The sequence below is a fragment of the Rhinolophus hipposideros genome, assembly GCF_964194185.1.
Source record: "Rhinolophus hipposideros genome assembly, chromosome: 8".
NCBI classification, from domain to species: Eukaryota; Metazoa; Chordata; class Mammalia; order Chiroptera; family Rhinolophidae; genus Rhinolophus; species Rhinolophus hipposideros.
Genome location: NC_138054.1, coordinates 77,083,678 through 77,102,918, shown reverse-complemented (window position 1 = coordinate 77,102,918; position 19,241 = coordinate 77,083,678). Strand labels below are relative to the sequence as shown.

The 19,241-nt window shown below is 51.3% G+C and overlaps 1 protein-coding gene across 9 annotated transcripts in view; it reads left to right on the top strand.

Annotated features, from left to right (window-relative positions):
* WDTC1 (WD and tetratricopeptide repeats 1) overlaps nucleotides 1-13,119 on the top strand; it is a 62,065-nt gene extending 48,946 nt beyond the window's left edge. For 5 of the 9 annotated variants that reach the window (XM_081055501.1, XM_081055502.1, XM_081055500.1 and 2 more), the window contains 9 exons: nucleotides 44-138; nucleotides 543-658; nucleotides 1,961-2,036; nucleotides 2,671-2,779; nucleotides 3,561-3,734; nucleotides 6,790-7,025; nucleotides 8,526-8,703; nucleotides 9,646-9,880; nucleotides 11,144-13,119. In XM_081055501.1, coding sequence (XP_080911627.1) covers nucleotides 44-138; nucleotides 543-658; nucleotides 1,961-2,036; nucleotides 2,671-2,779; nucleotides 3,561-3,734; nucleotides 6,790-7,025; nucleotides 8,526-8,703; nucleotides 9,646-9,880; nucleotides 11,144-11,341 — 1,417 coding nt within the window. In that variant the 3' untranslated portion in view covers nucleotides 11,342-13,119. The remainder of the gene's footprint in view (nucleotides 1-43; nucleotides 139-542; nucleotides 659-1,960; nucleotides 2,037-2,670; nucleotides 2,780-3,560; nucleotides 3,735-6,789; nucleotides 7,026-8,525; nucleotides 8,704-9,645; nucleotides 9,881-11,143) is intronic. The other 4 variants (XM_081055506.1, XM_081055505.1, XR_013993740.1 and 1 more) reach the window with 3 other exon arrangements.
* The last annotated feature ends 6,122 nt before the right edge of the window (nucleotides 13,120-19,241 follow it).

The window sequence follows — 19,241 nt, the reverse complement described above, 5'->3', positions numbered from 1 at the left end:
CTGGTCTAGCCGTTGTAACCTATGTGGTTTGCCTTCCCACCAGAAAGAGCATGAAGCAGAGCCCTCCAGCAGGTGTGCACACCTTCTGTGACCGGCAGAAGCCCCTTCCGGATGGTGCAGCCCAGTATTACGTAGCAGGTAGGGCTCAGCCTAACTTTGGCCCCAAACTCTTGGCGGGGTGCTGGCTCTCTCTGGGGCAGTGCAGGGAAGCAGTGCGGCACAGTGGTCAGGAGCAAGGGTTTTAGAGTCGGACAGACCTAGGCTTTAACCCTGCCTGACTGCCATTAACCAGCCATCACGTGACCTTTGGCAGATTATTTATCTTTGCTGAGTCTTAATTTATTTTCTATAAAATGGGGTTGTAATGACTAAATGAGATAAAGCATAGAAAGCAGTTGGTCCTGCACATACAGTAAGAGCTCAGCACGTGTCGCTGTTTCTATGAGGAAGGTGATTGCTGTCATTGATACAGCTGACCTCACACGACTCCCTTTGGGGGTACTGGTAGCCTCACTCCAGGGTGACTGGGCCATTCCCTGCAGGTCACCTGCCTGTGAAACTGCCTGACTACAACAACCGCCTAAGAGTGCTGGTTGCCACCTATGTGACCTTCAGTCCCAATGGCACAGAGCTGCTGGTCAACATGGGAGGCGAGCAGGTACGTATGGCTGCCCAAGCTGGCTCTGCCCCAGCACCACCTCATACCCAGCAGCCAGGTACGTCGTGTCCACTGCTATGAAGCAGACAAGACGCCTTACTGTAATACATGACATTAGAGTGAATTGTGGGAGTGACATGGCATCATTGCAATTCCCAGAGAGGTGCCCTGGCCTGATGGTTTTCTTGAGCATAAGTTTTAGAACCGAAAGACCTGTCTTCAAAGACTGACCTTCTGTTTACTAGCTCTGTGACGTTGAACAGGTCTCTTCATTTTTCTAAGCTTTGGTTTCCTCATCCTCTATATTCCTAGGAGGAGATCCTGGGGTTCAGAGCATGCGACCAGGTTGTGGTTTAAGGGCCAGCTTTGGGAAGTGTTCTTTGATAATGGCAGGTTGCTAAACCTTCTGTTTGCATATTCTCAGTCAGGAGATTTATTAAGCCTTGCATAAATTAATTTATCCTACAAACACTCACTGAGCACGTATTCTGGGACTAGCATTATCATAAGCATGAAGACAAATGTAAAATATAACCCATCCCAGACTAACAGGGAAGACACGGTAAGTGAAACAGTTGAGGACATTACAAGGTAAGGTGTGGTTTTGTACAAAAGAAGTGGGATGGGGAATAGGTGAGCTCCTCTGTTCAAAGCAGAGCTCTGGCTTCAGATTGCTAAGCCATCCCGTGGCCTAAAGGTAGCATAGGGATGAGTGGAGAAGCCGTTGAGCAGAGTGGTTTGGAGCCAGACAGACTCAGTTTGGGGTCCTGGCTGTGCCACATGCTGCTTTTATGGCCCTGGGTAAATTAGACTCTGAGCGTACATCTCTTCATCTGCAAAGAGGGTGATGATAATAGTACCTCTTCATGGGGTGGTTTCTAAGATGAAATGAGATAAGTCATATAAAACCTAAGGAGAGTTCCTGGAGCAAAGTAAGAATTCAGTAAATGTTATGTAATAATAGATACTATTTACCAAGGGAAGTAACTAGAAGTGTTATTTTAGGCAAATTGTTTCTCTTCTTTGAGGCTTCAGTTTTCCCATCTGGAAAATGAGACTACTCGCTTTGTGACCTCTGAGGACCTTTTCAACTTAAACATGTGATTCTAATTAATGACTATTTCAGGCAGCCCACCCTAGGGGCCAGGAACCGGGAAGATTTTCCTGCCTGAGGTGTGCTCCATAGAAAGCTCTCCTGGCCTCGCTCGATGGTTCCCTGTGTTCCTGAGAGCCTCCCCAGTCTTGCTCAGTCACGTTCCTATCTCACAGCCTCCATCTATTTTCTTGACCCCTCCACTCTAGGTCTATTTGTTTGACCTGACTTACAAGCAGCGGCCGTACACCTTCCTCTTGCCTAGAAAATGCCACTCCTCAGGGGGTAAGTTCGCCCTTAGAGTCTCCATTAGGGTATCTCTTCTGGGAACCTTGAGTGTGTGCCACCTCTCCTGAGAAACCTGCCCCTTACCTTGGGCTGTGGCTGCGAGCCTCCAAAAGGAGTAGATTCTCTGAAATACACTGTACAGTAAGAAGGAGAATAACAATAGGTCACAGAGATCTGTCAGGGGTTTGCATCATAACCCTTTTCTCTTCCCTCTGAAAAAGCAGGTTCTTTCCATGGCTTGGCTCTTGAGGACCTGAAGTAGTTGCCCTTCCCTTATCATCCTGGATCAGTCTCCTCACTGACTTCCTCCTGGGGCCTAAAGTTGATTTAGGCACCTCCTCACCCCCCACTCCCATCCCCAACCCCAACCCCAGCTAAGAGTAAAGCCAAGTTGAAGCTGTGTCCCTCTTCGGCCAGCAGAGGGCGCACAGACTTTTCTTTATGCCCTTGCGTGCTTGTCTGCCAGAACTTGCTTTCTGGGAATGGATCTTACCCTGGGAGGATGGCCCCACAATGCAAACGCCCCACAATGCAAACGTCAGACCCTGTGAAGGAAGCTAGAGGGCTGCCGAGTAGAAATGAGGACCTCTTCCTGAGATATTGCTGTTCCTTTCTCCCCATTCCCTGCCAGAAGTTCAGAATGGCAAGATGTCCACCAATGGTGTGTCCAACGGTGTGTCCAATGGCCTGCACCTTCACAGCAACGGCTTCCGGCTGCCGGAGAGTAGGGGACATGTCAGGTGAGGCCAGCCTCACTTGTCCAGCCCTCCCAAAACCAATTACATCTTAAGGATTGGAGAGAGGGGCATGTCTTACAAACCTTCCTCCTGACTCCAACCCAGGCACACACCCCGGAGTCAGGGAGCTGGGGCAGAGTGGTTTCTGGAGTGGCAAGTAGTCCCAGTGCCACTCCTACCCGGTAGTTCTCTAGTCATGCTCAGACTGAAGTTCTGGTTCCTTGGACCGGGAATCCTGGTCAGGACCCAGAAGCTAACTGCCTCTCGTCACCAAGCTCCCTCCTAAAGCGGTTCCACACAGATGGGTCCCTCCCATTATATTTTTCTCCATCCTGTGGCATCTTTGGGCCTCTATTCTCTGCCAGGCCCTGTGCTGGCCTTTGAACACAAAGCTGCTCAAATCCTGTAGCCCTTGAGAAAAACAGCATTCTCTCTGGAGGGCTCCATGGGAGGGACTTGGGCGGTCACAGGTTCAGCTCAGCATGAAGGCAGATGGTATCAGCTAGTATGATGCCCAGAAGCTTGGGTAAGGACTGCCCTAAATCTGTCCAGGACAACTTCCTTTCTGCCTCTGGTTTTTCACTGGCTCGGAGTATCAGTAATTGTATCCATGACCTCCCACAGCAACCCAGGCCAAGGATGGGAGTGGTCCCCTCTTCTAGGCGACAGTGCAGATACCAAGGGCCAAGAAAACCTGGATGACCCTCAGGCAGTGCTGCACACTTCCTGAGGGGCTGCTCTCATCTTCTTTGGCTGGCCTGACTTGGCTCTGCTTGTCACTTAGCCCCCAGGTAGAGCTGCCCCCCTACCTGGAGCGTGTGAAACAGCAAGCCAATGAGGCTTTTGCCTGCCAGCAGTGGACCCAGGCCATTCAGCTGTACAGCAAGGCCGTGCAGAGGGCCCCTCACAACGCCATGCTCTATGGGAATCGAGCTGCTGCCTACATGAAACGCAAGTGGTGAGTGGGCCTGGGTCAGGGTGAGGGATGAAGGCAGTGGGCCTGGTGGAGCCAAGTTGCTGAGGCGTCCAGGGAAGGTGGCAGTGACATCCTTAGGGCTTCTTAGGCTCAAGCCTCTCCTGCCCACCCCCAGGCTGGTGGTGAGCAGGCACCTGACCCACTCGTCAGGAAGTCTCAAGCACCAAGGAAGCTTACAGTGAAGTGGAACATGTTCACAAGTAGCTACCACAGAGTGCTTTGTTATAAAGTGCTGTGGCCAGTGGCGAAGTAGGGAATTGAGAGAATGGTTAATCCCATGTTGGAGAATCATGCCTTGAATTAGACTTTGAAGGAGCAGCAGAATCTTGCTAGATGGAAATGAGGCATTTGGCGAATACAGTTTGTATTTGTCTGAAATGATTCTGTGGCTCCTTGACCTTGGGGAGTGCTTTCCTTTCATCTTAGACCCTTTGGACCAAGCACAAACAAGACCCTAGAGATCTGAAGCTGGCTGTGTGTCATGTGGGGTTGTAGTGGCTAGTGGTAAAGGAGTGGGTCCATATCCTGAAGAACCCTTTATCTTTGGGCCCCCAGCCCTTCTGCCTGCAGCAGCAGCAGGCAAGCAGACAGGCAGACCCCATCCCCCAGCCCGGGCCAGGACTAGAGATGGATAGAGCTGGGCCCACAGCCATTCCTGCTCCGTCTGGCATCCGTCGGCTCTGCCCAGACAGACAGGCCAGCTGGTGTGCCATCGTCTGGCTGCAACTAGGCAGGCCAGAGAGAGAATCTTAAGAAACCCACCCAAGTCAGCAGGATGGTAGATGGGGGTTTGGGAAGATGCTTCCCCCACAGGCCTTAGCTCAGGCACCAGGAGTTTGCCAAGGGCTCAGATGGCAGCCAAACTCAGGAGATGACGGTTTGGTTTTCTGAGGTGTTTTGCCTCTCTGTCCCAGCAGTTGGGTGGGTCCTCATCCAGACTGAGAGCTGTATCACTCCTGCATTCTTGCTAAGAGAGGCTGATGAATTCCCAATCTGTGGGTGGCCTCGACATGTTCTCTGAGCTCCTACTATGTGCTAGGTACTAGGGACACAAAGTTCTGTCGCTGTGAGTTCCTGTGCTCCGGAGCGCCCAGCCTCTGGACGGGATAAAAACATGGGCGTGGGTCATCACTGAAGAGGCAGGAAGCAGTAGGTCTTGGAATGGTCAGGTGAAGTGCTGACGATTCAGAGAAAAGTTGGGTCGCTTTAGCTCAAGATCAGTCGGGGAAGCTTCAGAAAGGTGTGGTGCTAGATGGGCTCGAAGTGTGGGCAGGCTTAGACAAGGAGATGAAAAGAGGAGGAGACTGTGGGGGAAGGACATTCCCAGGGAGATGAAATGGTATGAACAAAGGCGTGGGGGTGGGGGACTGACTGAAGAGCTTGTTTGCAGAACAACAAATCCATTTGGCTGGAGCAGAGGGTTCTGGAAAGGACTGGCAGGAGATGAGTCTGTGAGGTAGCCTGGGGCTGGCCTGGGAAGAACTTGGAATGCAGAGCGGTGGCGGCGTTTTTGGCCTCGATTTAGTGGATGATGGGCAGCTACTGAAGAGTTTTGAGCAGGAGAGGGATATGCTGAGGGCTGTCCTTTCAGGGAGATTGATCTGGCAGTGAATCTGGATGGGTGAGCCCTGGGGCCAGCCTGCTCTCTCCTCATCCCCACATGCCTGCCAGTGACCCCTAGAATGTCACATTCTGTCCCAGGCGAGTCTCCCCAGGGCTGCCATCTGCTCCTGCAGGCAGTGGGAGGTGTCACCCTCTGGCTCCTGGCTGGTCTCTGGTCTGGCTCTCCCCAGGAGCTCTGAGGGGCACCTTGCAGGCGGTAATTGTGTGTCCAAACAGCGCCTGCTCCCTCGTCACAGCCACTCATCTGACACAGGCCACGCCGTGGAAGCACTCAGTCTCCTGCCTGCCCCCACACTGGCTGAGCTGCTTGTTCCTGGTCTGAGCATGGCTGCTCCAAGGGCTGGATGCTCCCTCTGAGTGCTGTAGGAGAGGAGGGTTGGTAGGATAGTTCCCATGTCGGCCCTGCTTTACCCTGTGCAGGAGGGTTTGGAGCTGTGCCCTGGTGGAGGGGCCACGAGCTCTGGGGAGTGCTGCTTGGCACAGTTGGGTCGTAGCCCAGCAGGAAAAAAAAAAACAGCTCCCAAAGGAGAAGTGGCTCCTGTGACCTGTCTGGCTCTCCAGCTGAAAGGTGGGAAGCAGTCCCTGGGTGCTGGGAGAGTGTGTGTGCTATATATTCTAGCACAGGTGGGAGAAGGAGGGTCTCTTCCTTTTCCCTCTCCCCACTTACTCCCCCACAAAAAACCATTCCCACTTCCCTTCATGCATGCTTCAGGAGGTTGGAGAAGTGAGTGGGGGACGATTTGGAGCTCCTGGCGTGCACACCCCCCTCGCCCGCCCTCCCCCGCCGGCCATCAGCTTCCAGAGAGCTGACTCTGCCAGTCTGTCAGGCCCCATCCTCCAGCCCCGGGAGGTAGAGGCCACAGCTGCTGTGGATCAGTCAGCCAGGACAGAGGGGGGTCTGGCTGAGAGCTTGCTGCCTGCTGGTCAGACCCTGAATCCCCAGCCTGGCACTTCTGGCTTCCCCAGACCACAGAACTGTCCTTGAGGGCCCCCTGCCTCGGACATGGCTTTGAAGGCCAGTCAGGGGGATTTGAGGAGGTGGATGGAGGAAGAGAGAAGGAGGGCTTGGGGAGCCTGAGGCGGGCAAGATGCCAGGCCTTCTGCTGCAGAGCTGCGGGTACCTGGGGTGAGTGGGTATGCAGTTGCATGCTCTATCCAGCAGAGGGCAGCCAGACACTGGTTTTTGCCACACACCCACCTCCCACCCCACCCCCAAGACCTCAGGGTTCCTAGTTTGCCTCCTTAACATACTCTTTCTCCAGGGGAGCAAGGCCTGGGCTGAACCAGGATTCTCTTCATCCCCAAGGATCCTGTCTTTGAGATCTGTCAGAGGTGGGCTGGGGTGGCCACAGGAAGCAGAGACTGAGTGGGGACTCCTTGCTTGCTATGTAGCCACACTGTCCTATCTTCCCAGGGATGGTGACCACTACGACGCCCTGAGGGACTGCCTCAAGGCCATCTCCCTAAACCCGTGCCATCTGAAGGCACACTTCCGCTTGGCCCGCTGCCTCTTTGAGCTCAAGTACGTGGCTGAGGCCCTGGAGTGCCTAGATGACTTCAAAGGGAAATTCCCGGAGCAGGCCCACAGCAGTGCGTGTGACGCATTGGGCCGTGACATCACAGCCGCCCTCTTCTCCAAAAACGATGGTGGTGAGTGGGCACTAATGAGGGGCTGCTGTCACTCTTTCTGTTTGAGGGGCTGCATGACATTCTGGAGAGGATATGGTTCTGGGATTGGAGAGGCCTGGGTTCGGATGCTGATTCAGAAACCATGTGACCCTGAGGTAGTCACTTGGTCTCTTTGAGACTCTTCTTGATCTGAAAAGGAGTGATAGCACCTTCCATTCAGAGTTTCTATTGAGGATTAGCAGTAGCCTGTTTAAAACACCTGGTGTAGTGCCCAGGACTCAGGATACGAGTAAGTCAAACCCAGTCAGGCCATGTGGCTCGCAGGGTATGACCCCCAGTCGGGCGCTCAATGAGGAGCAGCAGCAAGGGTTGTACATGTTCCCGTTGGCACATTTGCAGCACAGGGCCGTAGAAATGCTCAGGTTCGGGGTGTGGGGCCTCAGGTTCCAATCTCAGCTCGGCCATCTGGTGACCACGTGACTTTGAGCAAAGCACTGCATCTCTGAACCCGCTGCCTTACTTACCTGCTCAGAGAGCATTCAAAGCCCTGCTCAGCTCACCTCCGTAGCTTTGGAGAGCAAGCTGGGTGCTTGTAGTGTGGTCTGTGGACGAGCGGTGAACTCACTGGAGGCAGGCATGGACCCCTACCTCTCTCCTTTGCAGTTTACCAACCATGCTATTGAGTCATTTGTTGGAAGTTATGAAGCACCTACCATGTGCCAGGCACTGTGCTGTGTCCTGGGAATACAGCCGTGAACAAGTCAGACGGGATTTCTGTATTCATGGAGTGTATAACCTAGTTAAGGGACCAAGTGATGGAGGAGAAACAAAGGGTGTGATGTGACAGGTGGCATGAGGACCTGATAAGGTGTAGGTGTATGGGAAAGGGCTTGACGGCAGTCTGGGGTTCTTGAGCAAGAGACATTTAAGCTGAGATCTCAAGGATGAGGAGGAAGAGGTAACTAGATACAGAGAGTAGCTGTGGGAGCTGAAGAGTTCCTGGCACAGGGACCAGCACATGCAAAGGCCCTGAAGCAGGCAGGGAAAAGGGCACTTCTAAGGCACTGAGAAAACGGGTGTGATTTTACCCAAGGCCAGTAGACCATCAGTGCCTCAGTTGGGATCCATGATAACTTGTCTTCCAGAGAGGAAGGGCTTGGACCTTACTGCCTTCAGAGCTGTGGATCTATTTAGAAAAGTCACCCCCTCAAGTCTCTCCTGGTTGTGCTTTCCACTCCCCTCCCTTTTTCTCCCCTCCACAGAAACAGACCTTAGATCTGTGCATCCTTGGGGCTTCCAGTCATTGTTCAGAGACCTGGCATCAGAGGTCTCCTCTTTAATATCCTGATGGGCTAGTTCCAGAGGTGCTTCTCCCCCACAGTCATTCCCAGTTTTTCAGAGTAGGGGTAGAGGCAGGTATCCCTACATTGCTAGTACTTGGGCTGAAAACAGGGCCGACGGTGGATGACAGATGGGGGAGGAGAGAGACCGGACTCACCTTTCCTTGCTCTCTGCCCCCAGAGGAGAAGAAGGGAGTTGGTGGTGGCGGCGGCGCAGTCCGCCTCCGCAGCACGAGCCGCAAGGACTCCATCTCAGAGGATGAGATGGTGCTGCGGGAACGAAGCTACGACTATCAGTTCCGCTACTGTGGCCACTGCAACACCACTACGGACATCAAGGAGGCCAATTTCTTTGGCAGGTCTGAGGCCCTGAAAAGGAGGAGGGCACAGCCTGGTTGGCAGCAGGAGGTTGGGGGGCGTGGGGGCAAAATGCTTTTAGAAAGGTCTCAAATCCCAGCTCTGCCTCTGTACCCTTGGGCAAATGGCTTCACCTCTGTGGGCCTCAGTTTCTTCATCTATAAAATGAAAGCAGCCACCCCCACTCATGGAGCCATAACGAGGACCAATGCCGTAATCCATTAAAACATCCACCGCAGTCCCTGGACTGTTCGTTCAGCTCCCCACCTCCTCTGACCCTCTGTCTCCATATTCTGGAGCTTGATTTCTTTATCTGGGTGCTTGGAGCCTCCCTCTGCTGGGGGTATGAGGCAAAGGCCCTCAGAGGCCGGCAATCTTGGCACATCGATTGTTTGCCCAGAACTGTGCCCCAGGTACTGACGGAAAAAGCTGTGTCTCAGACACCATCACCCTCAACCCTCCTTTGCAAATGTTGCATTTTCTTTGGGTGGGTAAGACGCATGAACGTGGATCGAGAATCTATCCACCAAGATCCCCCTAATTGTCAGCGGTGTGTAGGGCAGGTGCTCTGTAGGAGTTAGGGATCTGGAGGCAGGAAGGCTAGGACTCCTGAGGGATGGCTTAGACACCAGTGTTCCCAGAGATGTAAGAGACACAAGACTCCATCCTGGCACCCAAGGAGCTTAGGATGTACTTTGGCAGAAAGTATCTTGGAAAGATCCAGGCAGTCCCTGACCTTGACTTTAAGAGACCGGTAGAACAGTGACCAGGGCTCTGCAGTATGGAGAGCAATACCATGTGCTGAGTCATTTGAAGACCCTGGAGTTTGGGGAGCTGGCGGCTCCAGAATTCCCTGCTCCCCTTTGCCCTAAGCCACACTGCCTCTACCTGAGGCTGTAGGGCAGTACCCCACCTGACCTCCCTGCCCTTTGCCCCCCCGCCAGCAACGCTCAATACATCGTCAGTGGCTCTGACGATGGCTCCTTCTTCATCTGGGAAAAGGAGACCACCAACCTGGTCCGCGTGCTCCAGGGGGATGAGTCAATCGTCAACTGCCTGCAGCCGCACCCCAGCTACTGCTTCCTAGCCACCAGCGGCATCGACCCCGTTGTACGGCTCTGGAATCCCCGGCCAGAGGTAAAGGCGCAGACAAGGTGGCCAGAGCCAGACGGGGAGGAGGTAGGCATGGGCCCTACACAAGGCCTCCTCTGGCTGAGCCTGGGAGGGCCGGGAAGGGAAACGAGTCACAAGGAGGGTAGAAGCAGCTAGGGGAAGTGAGCTCTCACTCGAGGGCCCAAGGCTGTGTCAAGATGGGGACCATCGAGTTCTGAAAGTTCCAAATGCAGTGAGCAGTTCTGGGGACAAGAGTTGGCTTCTGCCTCCAAGGGGCATGTCTTTGAGCAGACGGGTCACATACAGGACACAGTGACCAAGGACGGGTGCAGGAAGGGAACCAGACCGCTCCAGCACGTGGTGAGAACGGGACCTCAGGTCCCCTAGGCACCCTGCCCCTCCTGCACCACCGTGGTGTGACCCAGAGGCCGGCCCCTCAGGCACATGGCAGGCATTCAGACTTTGGAGTCTGGTGGGCCCGTTTCAATCCTGGTCCCTTCAGTCACTGCCTGAGGTGTGTAGCGTCTCTGCACTGGATGATAAAAGGTTGCTTTGAGGATTAAAGAAGTGATGCCTGTGCAGTGTCCGGCCACAGGGACACTTAGGACAGTGTGGTCCCTCTCACTCCCAGGGTGGGTAGCCAGGTGGGCCAGCCTGACACCTCCTGTGCCCTCTGCCCCACCTCCTCCCTCTTCCCAGCTGGCAAAACAGAAGGCAAGTGGTGTATCTAATTCCAAAGGCAATTGGCTGCGAATTTTAAAGAGAGATCCTACTCAGCCCTCCCTGAGGGGGAAGGAAAGAAGGATAAGGGAAGGGGTGTTGGGAATGGCAACAGCAAAGAGTGGGGTGGGGGAGTTGTGTCTGCAGCCCCCCACCCACCCCAGTTATCCAGTACGTGTGCCCAACATATGCTGGTGTGTGTCCTCCCTCACATAGGCCATGTCTGGGTCCCCGTGTATGGGTCCTGGTGTGGTGTGCCCCCAGCATTTCCCGGTGCGGCTCCCCACCCCACGTGTAACCCAGTGTGCGTGTTCCCCCCAGTATCTATCCCAGCATATGTATCCCTGACATATGTCCCCGTGTGTTGTGTCCCCTCCCAGTGTGCATTACTCTGGGCCCCTGTGTGGTATGTGGTCTCCCCGACATATGTCCTGGGGTGGAGGGGGTGTCCCGTGCGTATCCCAGTATGTGTTTTCCCTCTACCCGTGTACACATATGGATAAACCGATGTAAACCCACCTACAGCTGGTGTTCACGGCCCCCTCCATGTGTGCAGTTCCGTCTGTGTGTCCCCGCACGTGTATCCCACCGGTCTGTGCCTCCCCGCAGAGTGAAGACCTCACAGGCCGCGTGGTGGAGGACATGGAGGGCGCTTCCCAGGCCAACCAGCGGCGCATGAACGCGGACCCGCTGGAGGTGATGCTGCTGAACATGGGCTACCGGATCACGGGCCTGAGCAGCGGGGGCGCGGGGGCCTCCGACGACGAGGACAGCTCTGAGGGCCAGGTGCAGTGCCGGCCCAGCTAGGCCCTCCCAGCCCTCGTCCCCAGCCCCTGCTACTGGCTGGACCCTCCACTCTGGGCAGGAGGTCAGGGGGCTCTGTTTTGGTTTGTCTCCCCCCCACCCCATTTTTTTCATTTCCCCTGTTTTGTTTGTTAGTTTGGCATTGGGGTGGGGGTTGCTAAAACTTGCTGGCTTTCAGACTTTTAGGCAGATTGCCCCTTGACTGAGCCCAGCCCTGAGCAGAAGAACAGGAGGGGAAAGCCCTCCTGCTGCCGCGCACCTCCTGCCTCCCTGCCTCCCGTCCCTGGAGGGCTGTGGCCTGCCTCAGGTGGGGAGGCAAGGGCTGAAGCTATCCTCAAGGACTGCCCTACCTTTCAGTGGGCAGCAGGAAGGGGAGGGGAATTCCCAGGCTGTAAGGGCTAGCCTTGATCTATTGCCACTCTTGCTCCCGGACTGGCAAGGCTAACTGCCTTGTGGTCTTCAGGGAAGGTTCTGAAAAAGGATGGGGTCCCACCCTCCCTCCAGAGCCACTGTGTCAGGGTGGAGGAGAAGGAAGGATGGGAGCCCCGGAGTGGGCAAGTCCAGGCCACTGCCTGGTTGCAGTGGGGCACGCTCCCCCTGAGCCGCCTCTGGGGGCTCAGCTTTTCCTGGGCCTTGGCAGAGGGTGGGGCCCCACACCATACCCCACTGCACCCCTCCCCTGCCAGCCAGCCCCTACAGCCACTCTCCTTTCTCAGGCGCTCCTGGCCTCACTGTGACCTTTCTGCCAGAACGCCCAGCCAGGCCTACTCTTGCTGAGGTGGCGCTCCCTGCTGAGGGCCCTTCTCGTCCTTTCTGCCCTCCCTCCCACCCCACAAGCAGAGCCGCCACAAAGACCAAAGAAGTGATGGCTTTTCTCTGTCCCCTGCTGCTCTGGGGGGAGGAGGGTGAGTCTCCTGAGCCACGTAGATGGGAAAGTCCCCAACTCAGCCCCCTCCCTCCTCAGCTTTACACTGGATGCAGCCCCACCACTCACCAGGCCTCCCTCTCTGCCCCCTTGGCTCTCAGCTCAGGAGCTGCTCCTGGTAGATGGTTCCTCCTTCCTCCCCTCTCCCTCCCCTCAGTGCTTACTTGGCTCCAGCCCTCCAGCTGCAGCCTCTGGGGAGAAGCAGCCTCCCTTCTTCTTTTTCTCCCTCCCTCCTCCCTCCCTCCTTCCTTCCGCCCTGTCTCTGCCAGGTGCCTCCTCTCAGTCAGGCTTCAGAGCAGCCCTGGAGACAGGAGGGCCATGTTAAAAGCTTTTTCACAGTTTTGAGAAGACAGAGGGGTGAGGATAGTGGTGGGGGGTCTGGCACCATCTCCTCATTGCTTTAATCCCAGCAACACAGGTGGCAGCTTCTCCCCTTTTCCCCCCACCCCAGTCCCTCTTCCTACCCCTCTTTTCTCGCTTGGTAATGAAGTATATTTATTGGTGAAGGAAACAGCTGCTGCTGCTTCTCCTGCTGCTGGGACTTGCTCCCCTGTCTCTTCTCCATGACCTTTCTCTAGCCAGGGAGGGGAGAGCTGGAGTATTGGGGCTGGGCCCTGGGGCCCAAGGACCAGCAGGGGCCCCTTTGCTTTCCTGTGTTCGAGCTGCCCGCCATTTCCTCTCTCCCTGCCTCCCATCTCCCTCCCCTCCTCCCGCCCCCTGCCTGTCCAGCCCGAGCCCTGCAGTGTGGAGAGACACATAAGCCTTACTGTTCTCTGGGGGCAGGAGCCGAGCCTTTTTGTTGCTCCGCTCCCAGGAGAGTGAGGGTGACGCAATTGATTAAAACCGTTTTGTTCTAGGTGTGGCTGGTGGCATTTGTGGGGTACAAATGGGTCTTGGGACCGAAGTGAGGGTACCTGATACCTCACCTGTGTGGTTCTGTGACTTTGAGTAACCATATCTCTACCAGGCAGAACGAGGCCTGCCTTAGAAGCGTCCCTGTGAGCGGTGGCCCCCCAGCCTAGTAGGTCTGAGTCCAGATCTGGCACTGGTGGCTGTGACTTATAATAATCAGCTTTCACTCTCCAGGCTCTTTTCTCATCTATATAATAAGGAGGTTGGGGTCGTAGTGGCTTTTTCAAACTTTTACATCAGAACCCGAATAAGAAATGTACGCTTTACATTGTGACCCAAGATACCTATACTTATTTGTATGTATATAATGAACATAAGTTTTCTACAATAATACTCTTGCTACATGCAATGTGTTCTAGTTACCATTCTATTAAGGAGAAAAAATGCTGGTCATGACCCACTAAACTGATTTCACAACCTGTAGTTTTCTTATATGTCCTGGATTAGAGGATTTCTTAAACCAAAGGTTCCCAGATTTTCTCAGCTCACAGTGCTCACCCCACTCTTAGTGTCATCAGTAATTTTTTCATGGTGCCCCTAAGCCAAAAGAAATACCTCACAGTTCAATTTAGTAAGTAGTTAAACCCAAATCTTTTAATAAGAATGTACGTCCTGTTAAGTCAGTCATCACTTAAATTAGAAGAAACAATATTTTTATTTCTTAAATAACTACAGTAACGAATGGGATCTGTGTGTTTGTGGGGCATTGAAACACTTGTCAAACTTTCTAATCAGATTGGAAACCAACACCCTCATTTCCTGTTCCACGCTGACTCCTTTGCTTTTTGTCATAGAAACCACTAAAAACCCAGCTTCTTTGAGATGATGTAATCGAATGAATGTAGTGCATCCTAATGATGAAACTGTGAAGTACCTTGAGCTAGTAGTTCTCTCAGTAGCCAACAGATGCTGAATCTCTCTCAAATTTAAAATATCCTACTGTGCCCCCTGTGCATTTGCTGTGGCACCCTAAGGTGCCTTGATGCACCGTTTGGGAATTGTGTTTCAGTATTGTGGGAACAATAGCTTCACTACTGAAACTTTGTGATTCTTCTGTTTGTACATTTGGAAAGAACCAGACTGGGGCCAGCAGGATATGCTCGGTTTAGTGCAGGGGACAGACAGGAAAGAGGTCCTGCCAGAAGCACAATAGGTGGTGGTATGATGCAGGTGCTGTGGGCTGGTGTCATTCCTCTGTTCCTAAATTGAAGTCTGCAGAAGGTTTTTCAAAACATTTGCAGATTAGGCAAGGGAGGGACAATGTTCCAGGCCGAGAGTAGTGTAAAGTCCCAGATCCCTCACGGAGCCTTCAGTTCATCTGCTTTGCAGAGGGTGGGGTGGCCCATGGATTGAGGGGGCCCCCAAGCTGTGGAGGACTCCATGTGCTTGGTCAGAGACTGTAGGATTGATCCTGTAAGCAAGGAGGAGCCATCGGAAGACTTCATCAAGGGCTCCTTTTCATTTGGAGTCAGTACCCCCTTTTTTTGCTTTTTAAGTAATAGACTTTTTTAAAAAAAAAAAAGTTTTAAGCTTACAGAAAATTGAGCAGATAGAACTGAGAGTCCCAGATACCTCCTCTCTCCCTGGTTCATTTCCCCCTATGATTAATGTTTGCATTCGTAGGGTACATGTTACAATTAATGAACTAATATTGATGCATTAATATTAACTAAAGTTCATAGTCTACATTAGGGTTCACTCTTTGTATTGTACAGTTCTGTGGGTTTTGACAGATGCATAATGTCATGTATCCACCACTACAGTATCATACAGAAGAGTTCACTGCCCTAAAAGTCCCGTGCGCCACCTATTCAGCCTTCATAAGCACCACCGCTCCCAAAAATGTATTTAGGATTAAATCTGACAAAATATGTACAAGATCTATATGAGGAAAACTACAAAACTCTAATGAAAGAAATCAAAATCAAAACAAATGAAGAGATAGTCTATGTTCATGGATAGGAAGACACAGTATTATTAAGAAGTCATTTCTTCCCAACTTGATCTATAGCTTCAGTGAAATCCCAAAATCCCAGCAAGTTATTTTGTGAATATCGACAAATGGATGTTTAAGTTTATACAGAGAAGCAAAAGACCCAGAATAACCAACACAAATAACAGAGTCAAAGAAGAACAAAGTTGAAGGATTAATGTTATCCAACCTCAAGACTTACCATAAAGCTACAGTAATCAAGGCTGTGTGGTCTTGACAAAGGAATAGACAAATAAATCAATGGAATGAATAGAGAACCTGGAAGTAGATCCACACAAATATAGTCAACTGATGTTTGACAAAGGAGCAAAGTCAATTCAATGTAGAAAGGATAATCTTTTCAACAAGTAGTGCTGGAACAACTGGACATCTACATGCAAAAAAAAAATGGATCTAAACACACTTTACACCAGTCACAAAAATTAACTCAAAATGGATCATAGACCTAAATGTAAAACACAAAGGGATAAAACTTCTAGAAGATAAACAGGAGAAAACCTAGGTGACCCTGGGTTTGGCAATGAGTTTTTAGATACAATGTAAACAGTACAATCTATGGGGGAAAAGATTGTTAAGGTGGACTTCATTAAAAACTTCGGCTCTATGATCTAAAAATTAAAAAGCACATCATCTAGAAAATAAAAATCTTCTAGAAAATCACTGTTAAGAGAATGAAAAAGACAAGGACTGAGAAGATATTTGCAAAATATACCAAATAAAAAACTTGTATCCAAAATAATACAAAGAACTTAACAATATGAAAACAGCCCAATTTAAAAGACAAAAGATCTGAATGGGCACCTCACAAAGAGGATATACAGGTAACTAATAAACATGAAAAGATGCTCAGCCATTATGTCATTAGGGAATTGCAAATTAAATCAAAATGGTATACTACTACACACCTAGTAGGATGGCTGGAATCCAGAAAACTGACACCACCAAATGCTGGTGAGGATATGGAGCAACCGGAACTCTCATTGCTGGTGGGATGAAAAATGGTACAGCCACTTTGGAAGACAGTTTGGCCGTTTCTTACAAAGTGAAATATAGTCTTACCATAGGATCCAGTCATCGCTCTCCTTAGTATTTACCTAAATGAGTTGAAAATTTGAAGTCCACTTAAAAACCTATGTGAATGTTTACAGCAGCTTTATTCATAATTGCCAAAATCTGGAAGTAACCAAGAAGTCCTTCAAAAGGTACAGCCGTACAATGGAATATTATTTAATGATAAAAAAGAAATGAGCTCTCAAGCCACAGAGACATGGAGAAACCTTAAATGCATAGTACTTAGTGAAAGAAGTTAGTCTGAAAGCCACACTATATGATTCCCACAACATGACATTCTGGAAAAGGCAAAACTGTAGGGACTGAAAAGATCCGTGGTACTCCATTTTTAATGTGCTTCCGCATGTGTGACTCATCCAAAGCTCTCATCAGCCAGGCTGATAGGGAGCCTGGGGCTCTGATAAACCTACACAGTGAGTGTAGAGCAAAATAGACATTAGAATTGGGACCCCTGTGTTTGTGATGGGCAGGTGTGACCCCAGAGGCCTGCGGCTGGCAGTCTTTATGCTTAGGAATGTGTGTGCAGAACTTAAAAGGCATTTAGAAATCACCTAGCTCAGAGGTTCTTAGCCCTGGCTGTACATCAGAATCTCCCAGAATACTTTAAAAACTACCCATGTGCCACCCCAGAGAGTCTGTTTCAATTGTTCTTAGGTGGGGCCCAGGCATCCATCCCTTGTTTTAAGCATCTCATTCTAATTACCACCACAGCCTGAGAACCACTCATCTAGTCCTATCCTGTATTGTACAAATAGGGGCAGGAAAAAGGGATGGGCTGCCTAAGGACCCCAGTGAACGAGAAGCAAAACCAGGACTGGATCCCTAATCTGAGTCCTGGTCCAATTCCTTAAAAATCACTTTATTTAATGTCATGATACTTTTTGAGCTCCTCCTACATGTCTGGCTCTGGCTTAATGAAACTGCACATAACAGACCTACCCTCCTGGACCATGCACCATATCTGGAAGATGGGGAATAGAAAATATGGGGGTTGTGCATGGTCCCTGCACATTGGATTTCACGGGGAACTGTGAGTCCTCCCCTGTACATTCTGCCATCTAGTGCCCTGCTGTGTGCCAGGCTCTGTCTCGCAGGGGAGGCAAGTGGGAGGAAGGCATTCTGATGGACACAATGGCAGGCATGAGACTTTCTATTGTTTGGCCTCGTTCTTCTGCCTCCTGCTCCCAAGCCATTCCTGTTTTTATATACAAAATAGGTCCTGGTCCTAATGAGGCCATAGTTTGCACCTATTTTATGGTGATTTACAGAATCTCAGGCTGACCTCCTCACTCTTTAATGGCCCTAAAAGAGGTCACCAGCGGAGGAAACCGGGGTGAAGTTTCAGAACTCCAGGTCTGCCTAATCCGTGCTTAGACCTCGGAAAAGTTTCTGAACCTCTCCGGACTCATTTTCCTCATCGGTAAAATAGGTGTTACAATACCTGCTCTAGTTACTTTACCACATTGTAAGGAGGCTCCAAATCACAGTGAGATTATGCACATCAAAGTGCTTTTTGAGTCCTACAATGGAGATGTGTGGTTTTAACTGCTATAATAGCTAACACCGACTCTTTATTTTGGGCCAGGAACTGTTATTCACAAGACGTGAATTACCATTTCCCATTTTAGAGATGAAGAAACTGATGCCCCGACAGGTTCAATTACTTTCCTAATGCATGACAACCACTGACAGAGGTTCAAACCCTGGGCTTGCTGGCTCACTCATGAGTTCACCTATTTAACCTTGGTCCTTTACTGCCCATCTGGGAGTAAGACACTTAGATTCTGGGCTTCACTGTGTTTTCGATAATCTTGGGTAAGTTTACCCATCTATAAAATGGAATGGAAAAGGAAGTCATTTTGTAAACTCTGATGTCTAAGGGGTCAGAGGGTCTGTTCTCAAATGGTCCCCTCCTCATCACAGAAAGTTTGGAGCCATGCTGGAAGACAGTTTAGGGTTTCATGGGGTGACCTCCAGTCTCCAGGAGCCAGAGAAGGCAATGAATGGAACAGAAGCAGGAAGGCTGCAAGAGAGAGGACACTGTCCTCCCACACACCACACACACAACATCACGCCCAGCAGTTCCGCCAATCTGCAGCGGTGATTGCCCTGACTCAGCCCTGCTTCCCGGGTTATTGATTGAGGTGATTCTTCCCCAGAGCCTTGAAGGAGACAATCTATGGCCAACAAATAGCTCCAGTGACATTCCCTAAGCACTTCCTATCTTCCGAGTGCTGTGCTGAATACAGGGACCTATAGGTCCAGTCCCCTTCTCAAGGAGTTCACAGTCTCCTGGGGGAAACAGACATGTAAACAGCTAATGCTAATGCAAGTACACATGAATATTCAATAGGTAGAAACACAGGCTCCGTGCTCTGGGAGCAAAGAGGGAGCATTTGCCAGAAACCTTGAAAGTGGTGTAGGAGAGTAGGGGAAGGGCATTCTGCTGAAGGAACAGTGTGAGCAAAGACATGAAGTATGTAGCGTGGGGCTCCATTCTCTCAAGGGCAGACATCACAGTGAGGTGAAGTCCTGAGAAAGACAGTGAGAGATGAGGCTGGAAAAGAAGGTTGGGATTTTGGGCCAGACCATGGGGGCCTTGAATGCCAGGATGAGGAGTAAGATGGCCTGAAGAAGGTGATATATGAGCCCTGGGGATTCATATATGGGGCCAATGGAGGGGGTGCCCTGAGTTCACCCTTCAGACAAGCAACATCTTACCCTCGAAGCTTTCCCAGTTTGACAGTTCCAGCTCTGCCCTCCTTCCCTCCCCCAGCCAGCCCTGTGAGTGGATCCAGATGGTCATTCCTATTTTAGGTCTCAGTGGTGTATGTGTGTGTTGGGGGGAGGGGTAGCTATGAGCCCTATCAATCCTATCCTGAGCTCTCTGTTAGAGGAACTTCTTCCAGGACCCCGCTGTGATCCTGAGCCTGGAAGGAAGTGTTAATCTTTGATGGAGATTTCCCATCTGTCTGTGGGTGATAGGGGTGGCGGCAGCGGAG